The sequence below is a fragment of the Pinus tabuliformis genome, chromosome 5_2 (genome assembly GCF_031772625.1).
Source record: "Pinus tabuliformis cultivar Carrire ecotype Pingquan chromosome 5_2, CPIR1, whole genome shotgun sequence".
In the NCBI taxonomy this organism is placed as follows: domain Eukaryota; kingdom Viridiplantae; phylum Streptophyta; class Pinopsida; order Pinales; family Pinaceae; genus Pinus; species Pinus tabuliformis.
In genome coordinates, this window is record NC_142306.1 from 615,874,056 (window position 1) to 615,890,348 (window position 16,293).

Below are 16,293 nucleotides of genomic sequence, written 5' to 3' on the forward strand. Positions count from 1 at the left end.
ACCAGATATGTTTAATTAAAAATTGCATTTTTCTGGTGTTATGTTAACATAGTTGAAAGACTTTCATATCAAATTTACTTTAAGTTTATAATACATATTATTATGTATTTAATTTTGTTTTTCACTGGGTGTTAGTTTGTTTTGAACAAAAAATTATGATGTTTATCTATAATATAATATTAGGAATTTAATTTTTATTATTGAAATTTATTTATTTGTAAGGTAATTGGTTGAGATTTTATTATGAGTTGTTTAGTACATTCAATTTCTATTATTTACCAATTTTTTGTTTTTAATTTTATTTCCTTTTTATTTAACTTTTTGATTTTTTTGTTTTCTATTATTTCTATTTTCATGAATTATAATTTTTTCACAATATTTTCAATTTAAAGTAACTTATTATTATATTAAAAACATATTTTAATAAATCTAATTATAAACAATTACTACTCTGTAGCCCTTGTTAAATATTTAATTAAAATTTATTGGTGTAGTCTAATTTATAGACGAAATGATTTTTTTCACTTGTTAATTCTAACTAAAATCTGCCTGAATTTTTTTAAAAACTCGAGTTTAAGTTGTTTAATTTGTGGAATTCGAATTCTCAACGAGTGTTTCAAGGTATTTAATCCATTTATGCATTCAAAATTACATTTTAAACAACAAAAAAATCGCATTTTTTCTTGAATTTGTTTTAGAGATTATGTTGAAAAAGTCTATTTCCTCTATAAATTAAAGTACAACAAATTTATTTATATATTTTAATATTATTTCAATATAAAAATTGAATTTGGTTGATACCTAGTTTTAATATTAAATGAAAAACAATTTATTTAACACTGGAAATGTTATTGTGCCAAATTTATCATAAAAATGTCTCCGTTTAGCTAAAAAACTCCTAAAAATAAAGAGAATAACCTGTCGACTGAAAATTCTTTACTAACCTGTCTCCACTAATAATTTGACAACGAAATTATAATAAATTTACACACAGTTCAAACGAACCCACTACTAACTTCATACCAAAATTATAATAAATTTAAACGCGGTTAAAACCAATTGTACCCAATTCAATTGAATAAAAATCTCTTCGAAGCATTAAAATCCTCACGATTATCTCCCACCCTCAACTCCTACAAATTTTTAGTCTAAATTCCAATTTATTTAAAATTTGTCCTTGCCATACACACAGTTCCAATTATACAGTTAAAAGTTCATTTTTTTTTTAAAATACCTAAACCCAATTATACAGTGAGTGGAAAGTTTGGAATTTTTTAATATTATTATTTAAAACTGTCATAAATTTGTATTTAACCTCCCCACAATGCTGGAGATTTTATTTGATAAAAAATTGACAATTTTGTTCCAGCCAAAAACTGAAATTTACCAGAGCGATACCTTCACCTCGATTAATGATCGTCTTTCATCGATGGATGAAAGAGATCGACGTTCGATGCTGGTGTGGCGTCCACCGACGAATTCAACGAATGTAGATCTTGTAAACGACCCGTTTCTAAGGAATAAAATAATCGATATTTCTCTTAAAAACCGGACCAGTGGAGATGGTAGTATGAACGAAACACATTCCTTTGGCTCTTCAAGGGAGCCTCCCCTCACACCTACTTTGTCTGCCCATGCTTCCCTATCAATGCCAGTACCTACCAACACCTCAGATGTTGACTAGGGCCTAAAAACCCATCTGATCCGTTCAGGCCTTTTGGCTTTCTAGGTAGGCGTAAAAAGCCATCTGAACTGTTCGGGCATTTCGTCTTGATAGGTACCAATCTCACATTTTGGGAAGTTCAAGATCGCATACGCCTGAATATTATTAACTCCGACTGTCTGTCTGTGTGGTGGATTGAAAATACAGGAACAAAAAACGAACAGATGGCTGTGGATTCCTCATCTCTTCAGCAGTGGCAGCAAAAGGTGTTAGAGCTGACACAACTGTTGCAGGAACGGGGGGACCCTGCTCTCTTGTGGGGAGTTGAAGTTACCAAGTGTCTTCTCGAAGCAGGCTTGCAGGTGCCCAGTGTGGAGCTGGGACATTTACTGATATCCAATCTCTGTTGGAGCAACAATGGACCCATGTTATGGAAATATATTGAACAAGCCATGCGAACTCAGCTCCTGAACTCCCTACATATTCTGGCTTTGTTGACATCCAGGTATTTATTTGGTTCTGCACTTACATTTCCAATTGATATGATCCAGTGGGCATTATGGATTTTGAAAATGGGCTTCCTCAACTGTTTTTTAAAGCATTTGAGCAACAAGGCAAGGCATATCTTCTGATAGACAAAGGGTTGGTGGTGAGGGTCTCGAGAATCGTTCTGTTGATTTGGTGGTTGTCCATTTTGTTGGTACATTGATCCTCCTGGAATTAGGGGCTATGTTGTGCTTGGAAAGATAATAATTGCTGACTAGCAGTTCATCACTACCAACCCACTTACCTGTATTTAGAACCCACTTTGTCTTGTGGTTAGCATACGCCTTTGGCATTTGAGATTGCGGACCACCACTCTACTTACCTGTCTTTAGAACTCACTTGGTCGATTAGGGCTAACATCCACCTTTGGCATTTGAATTGATCACTACCACTCTACTCACCTGTGTTTAGAACCCATTTGGTCAATGGGGGCTAATATCCACCTTTGGCATTGGAGGTTGATCACCACCATCTCTGTTACCTGTTCGAAGAACCCATTTGGTCGATTAGTGTTTAGAATATATCCATCTTTGGCATTATGTTATTCATCCTTACTACCCTACTTTCCTGAATTGAAGGCATTCTTTGTCAATTATGGTTAACATCCTTTTTTATCGTTTAAGCATTAGTCCTCACTAAAATTATTTGTGTTGAGAATCCACTTGTTCAATTAGGGCAAAACCCTAAACTTCACTTGAAGTTTGGGCTGGTTTTGAATGTGCGCAGTTCAGTTGCAGAATTGGCACCTTATAAATATTTTCAAAAATGTACATTCCGCATTATAAAAATTCAAATCGACTTTATATTTTAGAGTTTGATTTTCCTTAAAATGATATCATGACTATTTAAACTTAAAGTGTTATAGCATATCACATCACGTGCATGGTTCTATAAGTATCCATGCTAAATGTATATCATGGCAATTTAAAGTGTTATAGCATATCACATCACGTGCATGGTTCTATAAGTATCCATGCTAAATGTATATCATGGCAATTTAAAGTGTTATAGCATATTCACATACTTGCATGGTTCTAGTATCCATGTCGAATGTAGATTTGCTACGCAATTCAAAGATGTTAAAGTTTACTCTGTAATCATGTCTCAACCATGTTATGTTCCATGTCTCGATGATATATAATGATATATAATTTATAAGTTATAATGTTAGCTTGTACCAATCTTGGGAGTAGCAAATCTGAACGTTATTCTTTCAGTCAGTTTTGATTATGAGTACTAGCAAGTATCTGCAGGTCTATATGCTAATATAAGCTTTGGTACTGGCATTGGTAAGTCTTGCGAAAAGTTTTTAATATTGGAATCATTGATAAAACATCTAAGGTGTTGAACTGGCAAAGTAAGACGCATAAAAATCAGAATTCAGGGAAATACCTATCTGGCCCTCTAATGTTTTGCTATTAAGGTGATTGTTTTAGTATAGTTCTTTCTTTAAAGACCATTCCAAAGTTGCAGGAGGTAATTCCTAATTGGCAAGAAACATATCCTGTTATCAGTAATATTTCTTAGTTAAATTTGTCAACAGCAGGTGGAGATGATTCTGTTCTCATAGAAAACATTTCTAGCTATTGGAGTCAGTTCCCACGATCCAAGAGTTGTTTATAACTTTATATTGTTGAAATATGGATCCACTCCGAGGTGATTGTGATGGGGAGTGTCACCTTTGGAAAGCAATTCTTGTTTCTTTAACCAGGCTAACATCTGGTGGAAGAAATGTCCTTTCTGTGCTTATCGAGTCATAATTTCATTATGCAAATTTATTAGGTCCTTATTTTACACATTAGTAAAATAACGTTAAAATCCCAAGATGTCCTTGGTTTTACTTATCTTATGTGTCTTTAAGTTTGTAATATGTATGGTTATCAATTTTTTTCCCAGATACCTTACGTTTTCTTATCCTAATTGGACATTTATGAGGATTAGTTGGGAATTACTTTTAAAATATTTGAGTAATCACATATTTGGCCCATAAAAAGGTAGTTTTAGTCAATATCCATGTCAGGTTGAGGCCTTTGAAGGTCTTGTAGTTCAAGCTTGTCTCTATGTATTAAATGCTCGCTTCGAATGAAATTTTGTTACTCTATTTTGCCTGATCTTCGTTTTGTTGTCTATTTAACTTTTTTTGGTATTTTTTTTTGTATCTCCATTTCCTCGAGATGGTTTTAGTCTCTTCTTGCCCCTTCCAGTTACATGAAATGTTGTTGGTTGATGGGTACATTTGTTTATAGCATTTGTCTCGTCTAGCTGCATTATTTTGCTTGTTTTCCATGCAATGAATCTTTACTAGGGTTCAAAGTATTCTTTTGTTTCAACCATCTTCTGAAAAGAGGCAAATTTAGTGCATTTGCCCTTTAGGCATATCATTAGAAGTGGTGATGGGCATGCAACATCTTGCTAACAGTGTTCTATTTTATTGTTTCCCTTTTCACTATTTTAAGTTGTTGAAGTTAACCAATTAAAAAAACACTTCAGATCCTCATTCTTTTAGTCTTGAAAATGACTCTGCAAATTTTGAGCAAATCTGTCTAAAACAGTGTTAATGGAGGTCACTGTCTGGAGCCGCAGTCTTCTGTTTGGTTTAATATCTCAGACCACTTTATTGAACAGTAGCAATTATTTTCCTTATCAATGTCCTTCTACCTTTCATTTCAATGGTTCTTGCATCTTTCTAATGTGACCAACATAAGATAAGATAATAATTTTGTTAATGTCCAATGAATGGCGAAAAAATAGATCAATGAGACTCAGAAGGACAAGCAGTGTAAAACCACATCGTGAGTGCAAAAGCACCTCCTATCACTAATCATTAATCCGCAAAAAGCAAAAAGGAGCTAAAGAGCTAGCCAACTGTTGTTTCCATGGTTCTTGATCTGTAAAATGTTGGCATACATTGAGGAATTGGGTGAGTTTTCTTTTATCAAGAAGGTTGAAGGTCTAGAAGATGAGTTATATTTAGAAGCCAAGCATGCAAGCTTTGTATGGCAATTGTGATAATCTTGTCCATACTAAATATTCACTCATTGCGTTCTTATATACACATACCCATATAATAAAAGAGTGCATCAAATTGTACTAACGGCAAATACTTTTGTATCTCTTTCTTGTGTTGTTCTTACTTTTCTTGCCTCCCTTTTCATTGGTTTTCTACTTTTTTCAGCAGTGAACACACATCAATTGGTACTATTGCTCTCATCCAAAGTTAGTTGGAACCATAGTCTTTGATTCTCAAGACCAAGCTTGGTGTCTTTCCGGTCACCTTGAAGACTTGTTTGTTTCTTCTCAGCTTGCTCCACCTCTATTCTACATCAGTAACGTTGATTTTTGTTGGTTAAGTCCATGATTTGGTGTGTAACCATAGCTATTCTAGTGAACATGAGATTTCTTTCTATGCTTTTTGGATTTATCGTATCTGAAATTATAACATCATTGAAATGAGAACACAATCATCATAGAATACACAATAGTCTACAAGATAGATTTTTGCAAGTTCGTTATTTGGCTTCTCCCTTGATTGCATTCTTGGAGTTCGTGCTCTTCTTGATTGCACTCATGTACGAACACAACCATTTATTCATGTCTTTTATGAGGTGATACAATTATTTAATTAATTTGGAATTCTATTCTTAGTTTTCTTATTGGGATTTTTAAATTACTAATTACAATTAAATGCCATAGATTCATGCATTAGCTATAAGCATCATGGTCCAATCATTAACATTGACTTTTGTTGCAGAAGTCCATGATTTTATGTGTAACCATAGCCATTTTGGTGAGCAACAGATTTCAGTCTATGCCCTTCGGATTTATATGACATAAAATTGTAGTATCATTGAAACAACAATACAAATATCTTAGTATATGCACTAGTCAACAAGATAGAAGTTTGCAAGTTATTTTGTCTGGCTTCTCTTGATTGCACTCTAACTTTGTGCTCCTCTTGATTACACTCTGGGACAAACACAATCATTTATTCATGTATTTTATGAGGTGATACAATTCATTGATTCCTTTGAAATGCTATTCTTCATTTTCTAATTGGGATCTTTCAAGTTAAGTCATTGATTCAATGATTACAAGTAAATGCCATATGATGGGCCCCAAATTTGGTAACATTTTGGGCTCATTTGGCCTAATTATCCCTGTTCAATCCTTCATTTTTCATAACTTATGTATTATTTTTTAGTATGTTTATGTCATTTGTACGAATAAGGGTAGTCACTATTCCTAGGTGGCTAACACGTGCTCATTTCAGGATTTTTTGACACATGTTGGAGCAAAACCGAGCAGACATGGGCTAGGAGACAGCCAAGCTTGGGTTGAGGATTCGTAGGGGGGTTGTCTATGGCATTAAATAGCCTCCCTCGGGATCTTCACCCCCAACTCCGAGCTCCAAAGGCCACCAAAACCGGATCTAGAAGGCAGCCAAACAGATTTTTTGGAAGGAGCTGTTCACTCACAGTTTGGGCAGCCAAGTCCCATGGATTTAGGAGGCCAGCTAGGGCCTCGTGGTGTATAAATGTTAAGGCCTCAGCCTTCGTGAGGGACTTTTGAAAAACTCTTGCATATTTTGCACTACAGTGCTGCTAGCTCTGTTTTGTTCTCTTGTAGCCATTGTTGGCATAACTCTTGACTTATGATTATTTTTTGATAATGAGAAGCAGTCAGATTTGATATCAGCTCTGAGTTTTTATAGGAGCCATAGCTCTCGGGGTTGGGCCCAACCTGAGAGCCTAGGGCCTCCTTCTTTGTATTGTTATCTTTCCTTTAAGCACTGTGATTTTCCTTTTATGCATTTGAAACGTGGTTTTGTTGAGCAAGATTTAGTTGTGTTGGTTAAATAGGTCACTGTTGAGGAATAGAATTGCTTCAGATGTGTAGAATAGATTGATAGGATAATAATTGATAAAGCTCCAGAAAAAGGGGTTGTCTGCACTCTCAGTTTCACCTCTCCCTTATTGGATCAGGGGCTGGAATTGCAGAAACAGTGCTGCCCAACAAAAACACTAGTTTGCTTGACCATGCAATCTTTGGTGTAATGTCTTCATTTGTAGAAGTTAGTCATGCGTTCAGACCTTTTGAGATGTTTCTTTGATTAAGTGCTGTACATGGTTCTCTTTAAGAAATAAAGCTGCTGTTCATTTGCTTCGGTGACAGTTAGGATAGATTAGCTAAGATTTTGATTGTGTGCAGGACTTGGTTGAATTGGTTAAGTGTACACCGTGCAGGGCATCTCCATCACTCTCTCATCCACCTAAGCTTCGTCCAGGCCAGCTGCTCCATCTCCTAGTTAGGTTCCTCATCTCACAACTACTCTTCTGCCCACGTAACCCTACCTTCTTGCTCTTCCATTACCTTAGCCTTCTTTAAGTCAAGTTAGCTTTCCACACCCTCTCATCACTTCATCCATCAGTCATTGGGTCATTTCAGACCCCTACCCTACCGCCCTATCCATTCATGCATCCTCTCTCACTCACCCATCCTCCAAAATCCAATTTTAGAACATCCTGTAGAAATTTCTGAACATCCTGTAGAAATCCTTGAAACATCCTGTAGAACCCCTGCAGACTTCCTGTAGAAGCTCACAAGTGAGGTTGTTGGATAGCCAAACTTTGTGAAACTCTCCGGAAGGGTGTTAGGGACTCCTTAGACCCTCTCTGAACCTTCCCAACCTTTTCCAAGCATTCCTCTTCCTTGATCCACCCCTGCACAGTAAAAAGCCAGTTAAAACACATGCATGATAATTCTGATAACTTATTTGAAAATACAAAAAGATGTTTCCTTCAGATAGAGGTAGCCTAGGCATGTGCATTTTACCTTCATAGAAGTAATGGCATCTCTTTTAATAGTTTGCATTCTCTCCTCTGCATTAGTAGGACTAGCTGGTAGAATTAGGGTTTGCTAGGGTTTATGTTACTTTTTGGCTTTCAGTTTCTTTCTGCAAGTAGATCAACTTCCTCTGAGTTAGCTTCCATCCATCAGTTAAAAAGCTTCTTCTAAGAGCTCATAGAAGTTGGCTTGAGCCCCTAGCGGACTTGTGCCAGCTGACCAAGTGACAACTGCGGCAAGAGCTAGTACTTGTGCATACAGCACCGTCGCTTCCAAGTTTGTTACGAACTACCGGGTTGATAAAAGTAAAGAAGGGAGTCCCAGGAGTTGCAGCATTATTGCTGCAATACTGGAGCCCACCACCATCCATGCATGCACTAGCTATAACCATCATTTCACAATCATACTTTATAGTTCCCAATGTTTTGGAAATAATAAAATGCTTTTCATTAAGAGTACTAATGCCTAGTTGTTTGGAGCCCTGTATGTGGTTTGCTAGTGGCTAGGGTTAGGGGCTCTAGTTGTGGTTTAGCCTTGGAATGGCTTCCTTGCTGTCCTATCTAGAAAAGTATAGATATTGGGTTGTACCTCTTTATTATAGAACCTACCTTTCATATCGTGTGTATGCTTTTTGCTTATGATATATTTACTAGGTTTTATCATGGTATTAGACGAAGACCTATATTGACTCTCGACCCTTAGAGCTATGGTGTTTTTGGTGGTATGAAGGCATTGGCATGGGTTTGTGAGAAGGGTGTTTCTTGCTTGTGAAGCTATGTGTGCAATAAAGGTGTTTCTTGATTGTGCAACTATGGGTGTGTGTTATTTAGATTGTGTTTGTGTGTGTGTGTGTGTGTGTGAGTTCATTGTTTGTGAAAGGGATGGCTTTATTGTGTGAAAATTTTGGGTTGTGGTAGAACATGTGAAGCGACTAAACTCTAAATGAGAACATGCACATGCTTGAAAACATGGTTGATTGCAATCAATCAAGGGTTTTGTGTTTTTATCTTTAAGAAAACACCACAAAACATTATGAGATTGCATAAGGGTGCATGTGTGTGACTCTAAGTGCGAAACGATTTGTTATATACGCTATCTTCAAGTGGGATAAGATAATATAAGATAATTTTATTGATGTCCAACAAATGACCACAAAAGTGGGTCAATGGGATGAAGGATACATCTAATATGAGTACAATGTGGGAGTGCAAACGCAATTCCTACAAAATGCCAAAGCTAAAACTAGGATAAAATGAAGGAAAGAAGGATACAACAATAGAACAACCTCAAGAACAAATATATAACCGGATCAAAGGCCCTCGGTGATGTAGAAGACTAAGTGAATAAGTCCAGCCTTGGAGGTTGATGATGTCAAGAATGCCAGAGTCTGATAGCCGATGACGATGAGGGTAACGGTGGCACTAGCTTGCTATCAGAGTCCTATAGATCAAATGAGGTGTTTGTTTGCATGATCTTGGGGGGGAGTAGGAATGAAGGATACTCTTAGCATTCGAGGCCCAAGAAATCTTTGGATAAGTATCTAGCTATTCTGTTGGGGCTGAGGAGGAGTTTGCCGCGAGGGAACACTATTGGAAAATCAGAAAGGCAGTAAATGTTTTCTCGATCTTGATAATTACTTGTGATGTTACTTATTATTACGATTCTTTATATCTTCTTTCTTTAGTTCATCAAGCAATTACCAAAAATAGCAACACATAAAACAATGGACACAACATGTAGGTACATGCCAGGCTAAGTTGCACGAAACGGGGAAACGGAAACGAGTTTCCGAAACGGGAAGCGATACGAAATGCGACCTCCCCAAATTTTGGAAATGGGGAAACGCGAATATCTATATATATATATATATTAAAAATATTTAAAAATTATTATTATATATATGCAATCATAAAGCATTAATGATACATTATAATTTATTACATTTAAACATTAAGATTAAATTTACATCACATTTACTCTTGAGTCATGAATGATCACATAATGAAAATAAAAATATAGGAAAATCCAAAAGCAACCTTTATTATATATCCAAGGGCAAAATCTCAAAATCAGCCTTTATTTATATTAGTATATGAGGCTGCAAGAACTATAGAGACAAGTCACAAAAGACTAATCCTCATCAAAAATAGAAGCAACACAATGCTCAACAGTGGATGGTAGTGCTGAAGAAGATGATGCACCAATTCCACTTCCAGATTCGGCCTCAATATTCAGGGCAGCAAGAGAGAGATCCAAATCAGGATTTTCTGCATCCACATCCCATTCTTTAGAAGGATCACTGTTGTATTCTGGACCCCTATGAGATGCAAGCCGAAGGTTGGAGTGCACGTAAACAAGATCCTCTGCTTTCTGTGAGCCCAACCTATTGCGCTTCACAGAATGAATAAAACCATAAGTGCTCCAATTCCTTTCTGCTGATGAAGAGCTTGCCACTTGTGAAAGAATACGAATGGCAAGGTTTTGCAAATGTACACCATTTGCTCCATGACAAATCCACCACCTAACTGGATTCATGGTGCTTCTCTCCTCCAAAGCTGATATATCTGCATAATCATCTATTCCTGCAGCAAAACTGGCAAATTCCTCCTTTACCTCCCTATGTAGATGAGAAGGAAACATTCTCATAAGGGCTTTTTTCATCCTAGTAGCCACCTCTCTATCCTTATGGGGTGCCTTCCTCTTCCCATTGCTTTTAGCAATAAGCTTCTCATCATAAAATTTGGGGTTCAAAGCATGTGCTAAAGTGTGCAATGGAGTATTGAAATTGTTCCACCTATCAACAATGATTTTCTTGATCAAACCAGCAAAATGATCATCAACAAACAAAAGTTGTGGAGACTCCTGCGAAATGATTTCCATAGTTTTCTCAACTATGGAATCCATTGCATCATATACCTCTCCCAAGAAAGGTTGGTCAGTGTCAGCATTCCGGAGAAGCTCGAATGCAGGGGTTGTGAACTTTAGCAAGAAATCTACCTTGCTCCACCAATCCTCATCAAGGCACAATCTACGCACCATAGATCCCTGCTCTGAATCTGCTTGTCTCCACTCAATCCAAAGTTGACTCACCACCATAGAGACTAATGCATGCTTAACCTCAACAAGACGGCGCAACATCACGAAGTTTGAGGCATATCTTGTCTCAACAACTTTTAACAACTCCAATTTGGAGTACTCTCGAAATATGGCCTGAGACTGGTGGTGGTTGGTGATGAATTTGATAATCTCCCTTGCTTCCCCTGTGAGTTCCTTTATCCAAGAAACTTTGTTGTCGATCTCCTCTAAGATCAGATTCAGATTATGGACAATGCATGGTGTCCAAAAGATGTGGTCATACCTCCCCTCAATAATTAAACCTGCAACTTTGCAAACCGGTGCATTATCCGTGATAACTTGCACCACCTTGTTAGGCCCTATTTGTTCAATAGCTTTTATAATAACATCAGCAATGTACTGTGCATCTTTCACCTCTCCTGAGCAGTCTTCTGCCTTGATAAACATTGCTCCTTTGGGGGAAGTGGCAATGATATTTATCAATGGTCTGCGCCTTATATCTGTCCAACCATCTGAGACTATGGTAACCCTAGAGCTACTCCAGGAAGAACGAATTGGAGCTAAAATTTCCTCCACAAGGTCCTTCTCATTTTTGAGAAGCTGGGTTCTGACTTTCTCATAGTTGGGCCCCTTGTACCCTTGAGGAGCTTTGTTAACTGCCCTTATCATATCTTGCCAGTAAGGAGAGCGAACAACATTGAATGGGATACCACATGCATAAATGCACCTAGCCACTCTGGAATCAGTTTCTTCTCTTGCTTGCACATTCACCAATCTAGCAATTCTGCTATCCTGAACTGAAGGGGATGCCCCTGGGCCTCTGGTATTTTTGGGTGCTGGTTGTTCATGTTGTTGAGTGTGACCAGCTCTCCTCTTTCTTGCTTCAGCTACAATCCTTGGCTCAATGTTAGATGGAGCTTGAGTAAGGTCATCATGCCTTCTCTTAGTACCATCCGCCTCATCTTGCTCTCTTTGATATGCCCTCCTTGCCAACGGATCTGATGTTTTTGTGCAACCTGAAATCCCCTGTCCTCCTCCATGCAATAGATGTGCCTTCACTCTTGGGTAGGAGCCCTTGTACGTATTATTGCAAAGATTGCATCGCCATTCCCATGAGCCACCACCTCCACATCTTTGAAGCTTCGTCACATGCCTCCAAAGAGGATAATATTCAGCCCTTGGGTTGGCCCTAGGGCTTGAACTTGCAGCTGCACTTTGGCTGGAAGCCATTGCTGCAAAAATAAATTAAAAAAACAAATCTGTAAATAAAAAAGTTAAATAATAAAAACGTTTTTCATATTTTTGGCTGTATAAACCCTAGAAAAATTGAAGAAATAGTAAGAAAAAACTAAGAAATGAATGTGGCTTACCCAAATTAATTTTCTGTGGCTGAAACTACCCTAAAATGCCAGAAAAGAGGAGAAATATGGCTGTAGCTGAGCCAAATCTGCTGCAAAAATAAATTTAAAAAACAAATCTATAAATAAAAAACGTTTTTCATATTTTTGGCTGCATAAACCCTAGAAAAATTGAAGAAATAGTAAGAAAAAACTAACAAAATGAATGTGGCTTATCCAAATTAATTTTCTATGGCTGAAACTACCCCGAAATGCCAGAAAAGAGAAGAGAAATATGGCTGTAGCTGAGCCAAATCTGCTGCTACTGAAATCTGCTGCTGAAATCTCTTTCTCTTGCTGCTGAAATCTCTTTCTCCTGCTGCTGAAATCTACTTTGCTCACTGCTCAAAACACCCTAGCTGAAACAACTGCCAGTCTCCAAGAGAAACGACTTGCTGAATAGTGTGATGAGAGAATGAGACAAACTTCTCTTTTATAAGTTTAGAATAGGCTTCTAGAATTTACTGGAAACCTAAAAAATTTTAAAAACAAATTAAAAAAAAAAAAAACACATTACAATTGGGAAACGTGGCTTGTACGGCCGGGAAACGCGTTTCCGTTTCGGGAAACGTGGCAGTACGGCCGGAAATGCGTTTCCTGGCCGTACCAAACACGTTTCCGCGTTTCGTACTGGTTTCCAGCCGGAAACGGCCCCCCCCCACATTTCCTGCAACATAGATGCCAGGGCAAAACCCCCCTCGAGGGGAAAACACAATCAAAGTAATTCTTCCTTTCAATAGTATTCCTTGAGACTCTTCACCCTAGACCTTGACCAGACCACCTCTCCACACCAAGTCAGCCTCCAGAAGATTGATCTCTTCCCAACAACTTCGATTATGCAACAACTTGCAGCAACTCAAGGCTTCCCGCAACAATCCAACTTGGGAGACTTTGTTCTCCCAATCCAGAGCTCGAAATAATGAGAGACAACCACCAAAATTTCGATTTTCCTTGACTCCTTAGACTCCCCCAAACTTGCATTCTCTTTGACTTCCCAACAATAGACTTTCCCAGCTTCCAATTTCGCACTTCTGCCCAACAAACAAATTTTCACACTTTTGCCCAGTAGAGAGAGAATGAGAATTGATGCTTCAAATGAATTTGTAGTCCTTCCTTCTATAGGCTTCTTGTGGGGTCAAATGGGTCCTTAGGCCGACTTGATCTTCTCTTAGGTTGACATGGTGTGGAGGTTCCATAATTCATATTTGACTCAATACTAAACCTTTTTACATGATTCAAAAGCCCAAGAAGGGTATCTTTAAATGTACAATAATTCTATGGACCCAAAATAAATCCTAGAAGTCCTCAATAGGGACATTGACCTAAAACATGGTGACCCAAGCATGAAACCCATGCTTTAATAAGTCACAATAATAATAATAAAATTTCCTTTCTTTATTCTTTTGACAAGTACATTACATAATGACTCAAGTACATTATTGAAGACCAAACATAGTTACTTTTTCCAACATTCCCTCTTAATTAGAGAGGTATTCTTAATGTACATATACAATGGAAGATCTCAAACTAGATGAACCATGAAGAACTTTAGGCATTGCAATGCCATGGACTAGATTCATGACCGGGACAATCTATCCAACCAGTCACTCAAAAATTTAGGCACCGCAATGCCATGGACTAGATTCCTGATCGGGGCAATCTATCCCGGTGGGACTAAGTTGGACTCAAGCTTTCATCCCCTCTAGGTACCATCAGGCTTACTTGCTAACCACCAACCCAAAAGATCCAGGTGTGTAACCAAATCATAGCTCAATAATCAACACCATCTTTCCAACTTATGGGACTCAGACATCAACACAAAGTGTTAGCCAGATGTCTCTCGAGACAATGCTTCACTCGCAAAGCCTCAACACCCCTTGATCCAACAAATCAAGAATATCTAATCTCTCCCAATCAAACTGATTGGTAACTACCATGCCATCAAATCCTTCGAGTGATTCACCTGTACAAACACAACCCCAATCTTTCACACGTACATAATCAAATACAAATTTCCGGGGTCTTACAGACAACAGATGTTGCTTTTCAACTTTCCATAGTAGGATTATCAACTGAATCTTTGACAGAAGATTCCTCAATCATACATTTTTCTTCCTACTTCATATGCAACAACATATTCTTCAATTGAATCCTACTTTTCTTCTTTCAACAACACTTCAAAATGCATTCTCCAATTTCCTTTTCTTGCTCATGGCCTTCACTCAGACTTACGACTGTTAGTCCTGGTCTAGTGCATGACACATGAAGCAAAGAACCATATCTGTCACTCCCTCTCAACTAGGAAGCACCTCTTTATTCAGACTCCCTCTTAATCTTAGGGAGATCTCTTCTATTCATGCTTCCTCTGGGAGATCTGCTCCTTTTCGACATCGAAGAATCTTTCGTGGCTTCCGACTATTTCATTAGAGTTATTATCATCCTCATCATGCTTGTCACATTGAGCATCTTCACTAAGTTGAAGATTGTGTACTAGCACAACTTGCTTGTTACATCGAACATCTTCACCAAGTTGAAGATTGTGTACCTGCACAACTTAGATAGCAAGTACAACCAAATCTATAGAAACATGATGTTAGCCATATCAAAAATATAGAAGCATTTCAACTTTATTCATATCAGATACCCAAACTTAAAAACAAGAGACATATACTCTTCAACATCTTGCTAGGGACTTTATACACCCTAAAATCCTTCATAAAATAATTCATTCCATCTAGGGTTTCAATGTGTCTTCCAAAAGTATAACATACCTTACTATAAACAACCCTACATATAGCAAACCCTAGAAACAATTCAAAACAAATATAGATCTTCAAGGCATCTAACAACCTTTTGAAATACATGTGTTAGACTTCTTACTGGGGATTCATACAAATCCTAGATTTCATACAATAGAATCAATCAAAGTCAATCACAACTTAGTCATCAACCTGACCAACTTCCACTAGGGTTAGTTCCAAGCCCCTAGATTTTCAATCAACCATCAATTAGTCATTAACATGACCAACTACTACTAAGGTTACTTGCAAACCCTAGATTTCCATTTTCACAAATTCAACAATCTTATACAAATCTCAAATCATCATATTCTAGAGATTTTACTTGACCAAGTTTTAATTCCAAAACCTTAGATTTCCAATCTCAACAATCATTTCATGCATAAATCTCAGATTGTTATATTTCACACATACTAAACAACTTTTAACTTCACTAGGGTTTAGCTATAACACCCTAGATTTCCAAACATCAACATCCTAGAATCTCAAACAAGGATTTCATTAAATCCTAAGACTCATGACCATTAATGACTAGGTCATCACATATATCTAGGAATTCATAACCATGCATAAGCATATCATATGTCTAATAACATAGATACATCTAACCTAGACCAAGCTAGGGATTCAACCAAAAAAAAAGGACATATCAAGGGGCAACGCCAACATTTTTTGGCGCCGTTTTTCTGTTCCTGGAGTTTCATCGACATTCATCTTCCCATCTTTCTCATCTCTCATTTGAGCTGGCAGATTCAATATTTTTGGCATCTTTTCATCCCATATCAGCAGCATCTCTTGGGTTTGTTTCTTGTTTGGGTGGCGACTCCATTTTCTCATTTTTCCCAGACAAGAAGCCTTCCTCATATCTGCTTGTGATTCCTTTTTGGATCTTAGAATCAGATTCATTGTTCAAGTGGCGACTCCACTGTTTTCATCTATTGATTTTCTTGAGCAGATATCTAGTTCTATC

The 16,293-nt window shown here is 37.4% G+C and overlaps 1 protein-coding gene across 3 annotated transcripts; it reads left to right on the forward strand.

Moving 5' to 3' along the window:
- Positions 1–1,353: 1,353 nt before the first annotated feature.
- On the forward strand, positions 1,354–6,798 carry LOC149160530 (mediator of RNA polymerase II transcription subunit 33A-like). 3 transcript variants are annotated; one of them, XM_089436721.1, is made up of 3 exons: positions 1,354–1,729; positions 1,871–2,168; positions 6,480–6,798. In XM_089436721.1, the coding sequence occupies exons 2-3, from the start codon at positions 1,888–1,890 to the stop codon at positions 6,487–6,489; spliced, it is 291 nt and encodes a 96-aa protein (XP_089292847.1). In that variant the 5' UTR covers positions 1,354–1,729; positions 1,871–1,887; the 3' UTR covers positions 6,490–6,798. The 3 variants fall into 3 exon arrangements, with proteins under 3 accessions (XP_089292847.1, XP_089292846.1, XP_089292845.1); XM_089436720.1 differs by having other exon boundaries at positions 1,354–1,777; positions 6,480–6,797; XM_089436719.1 differs by having other exon boundaries at positions 1,354–2,168; positions 6,480–6,793.
- The last annotated feature ends 9,495 nt before the right edge of the window (positions 6,799–16,293 follow it).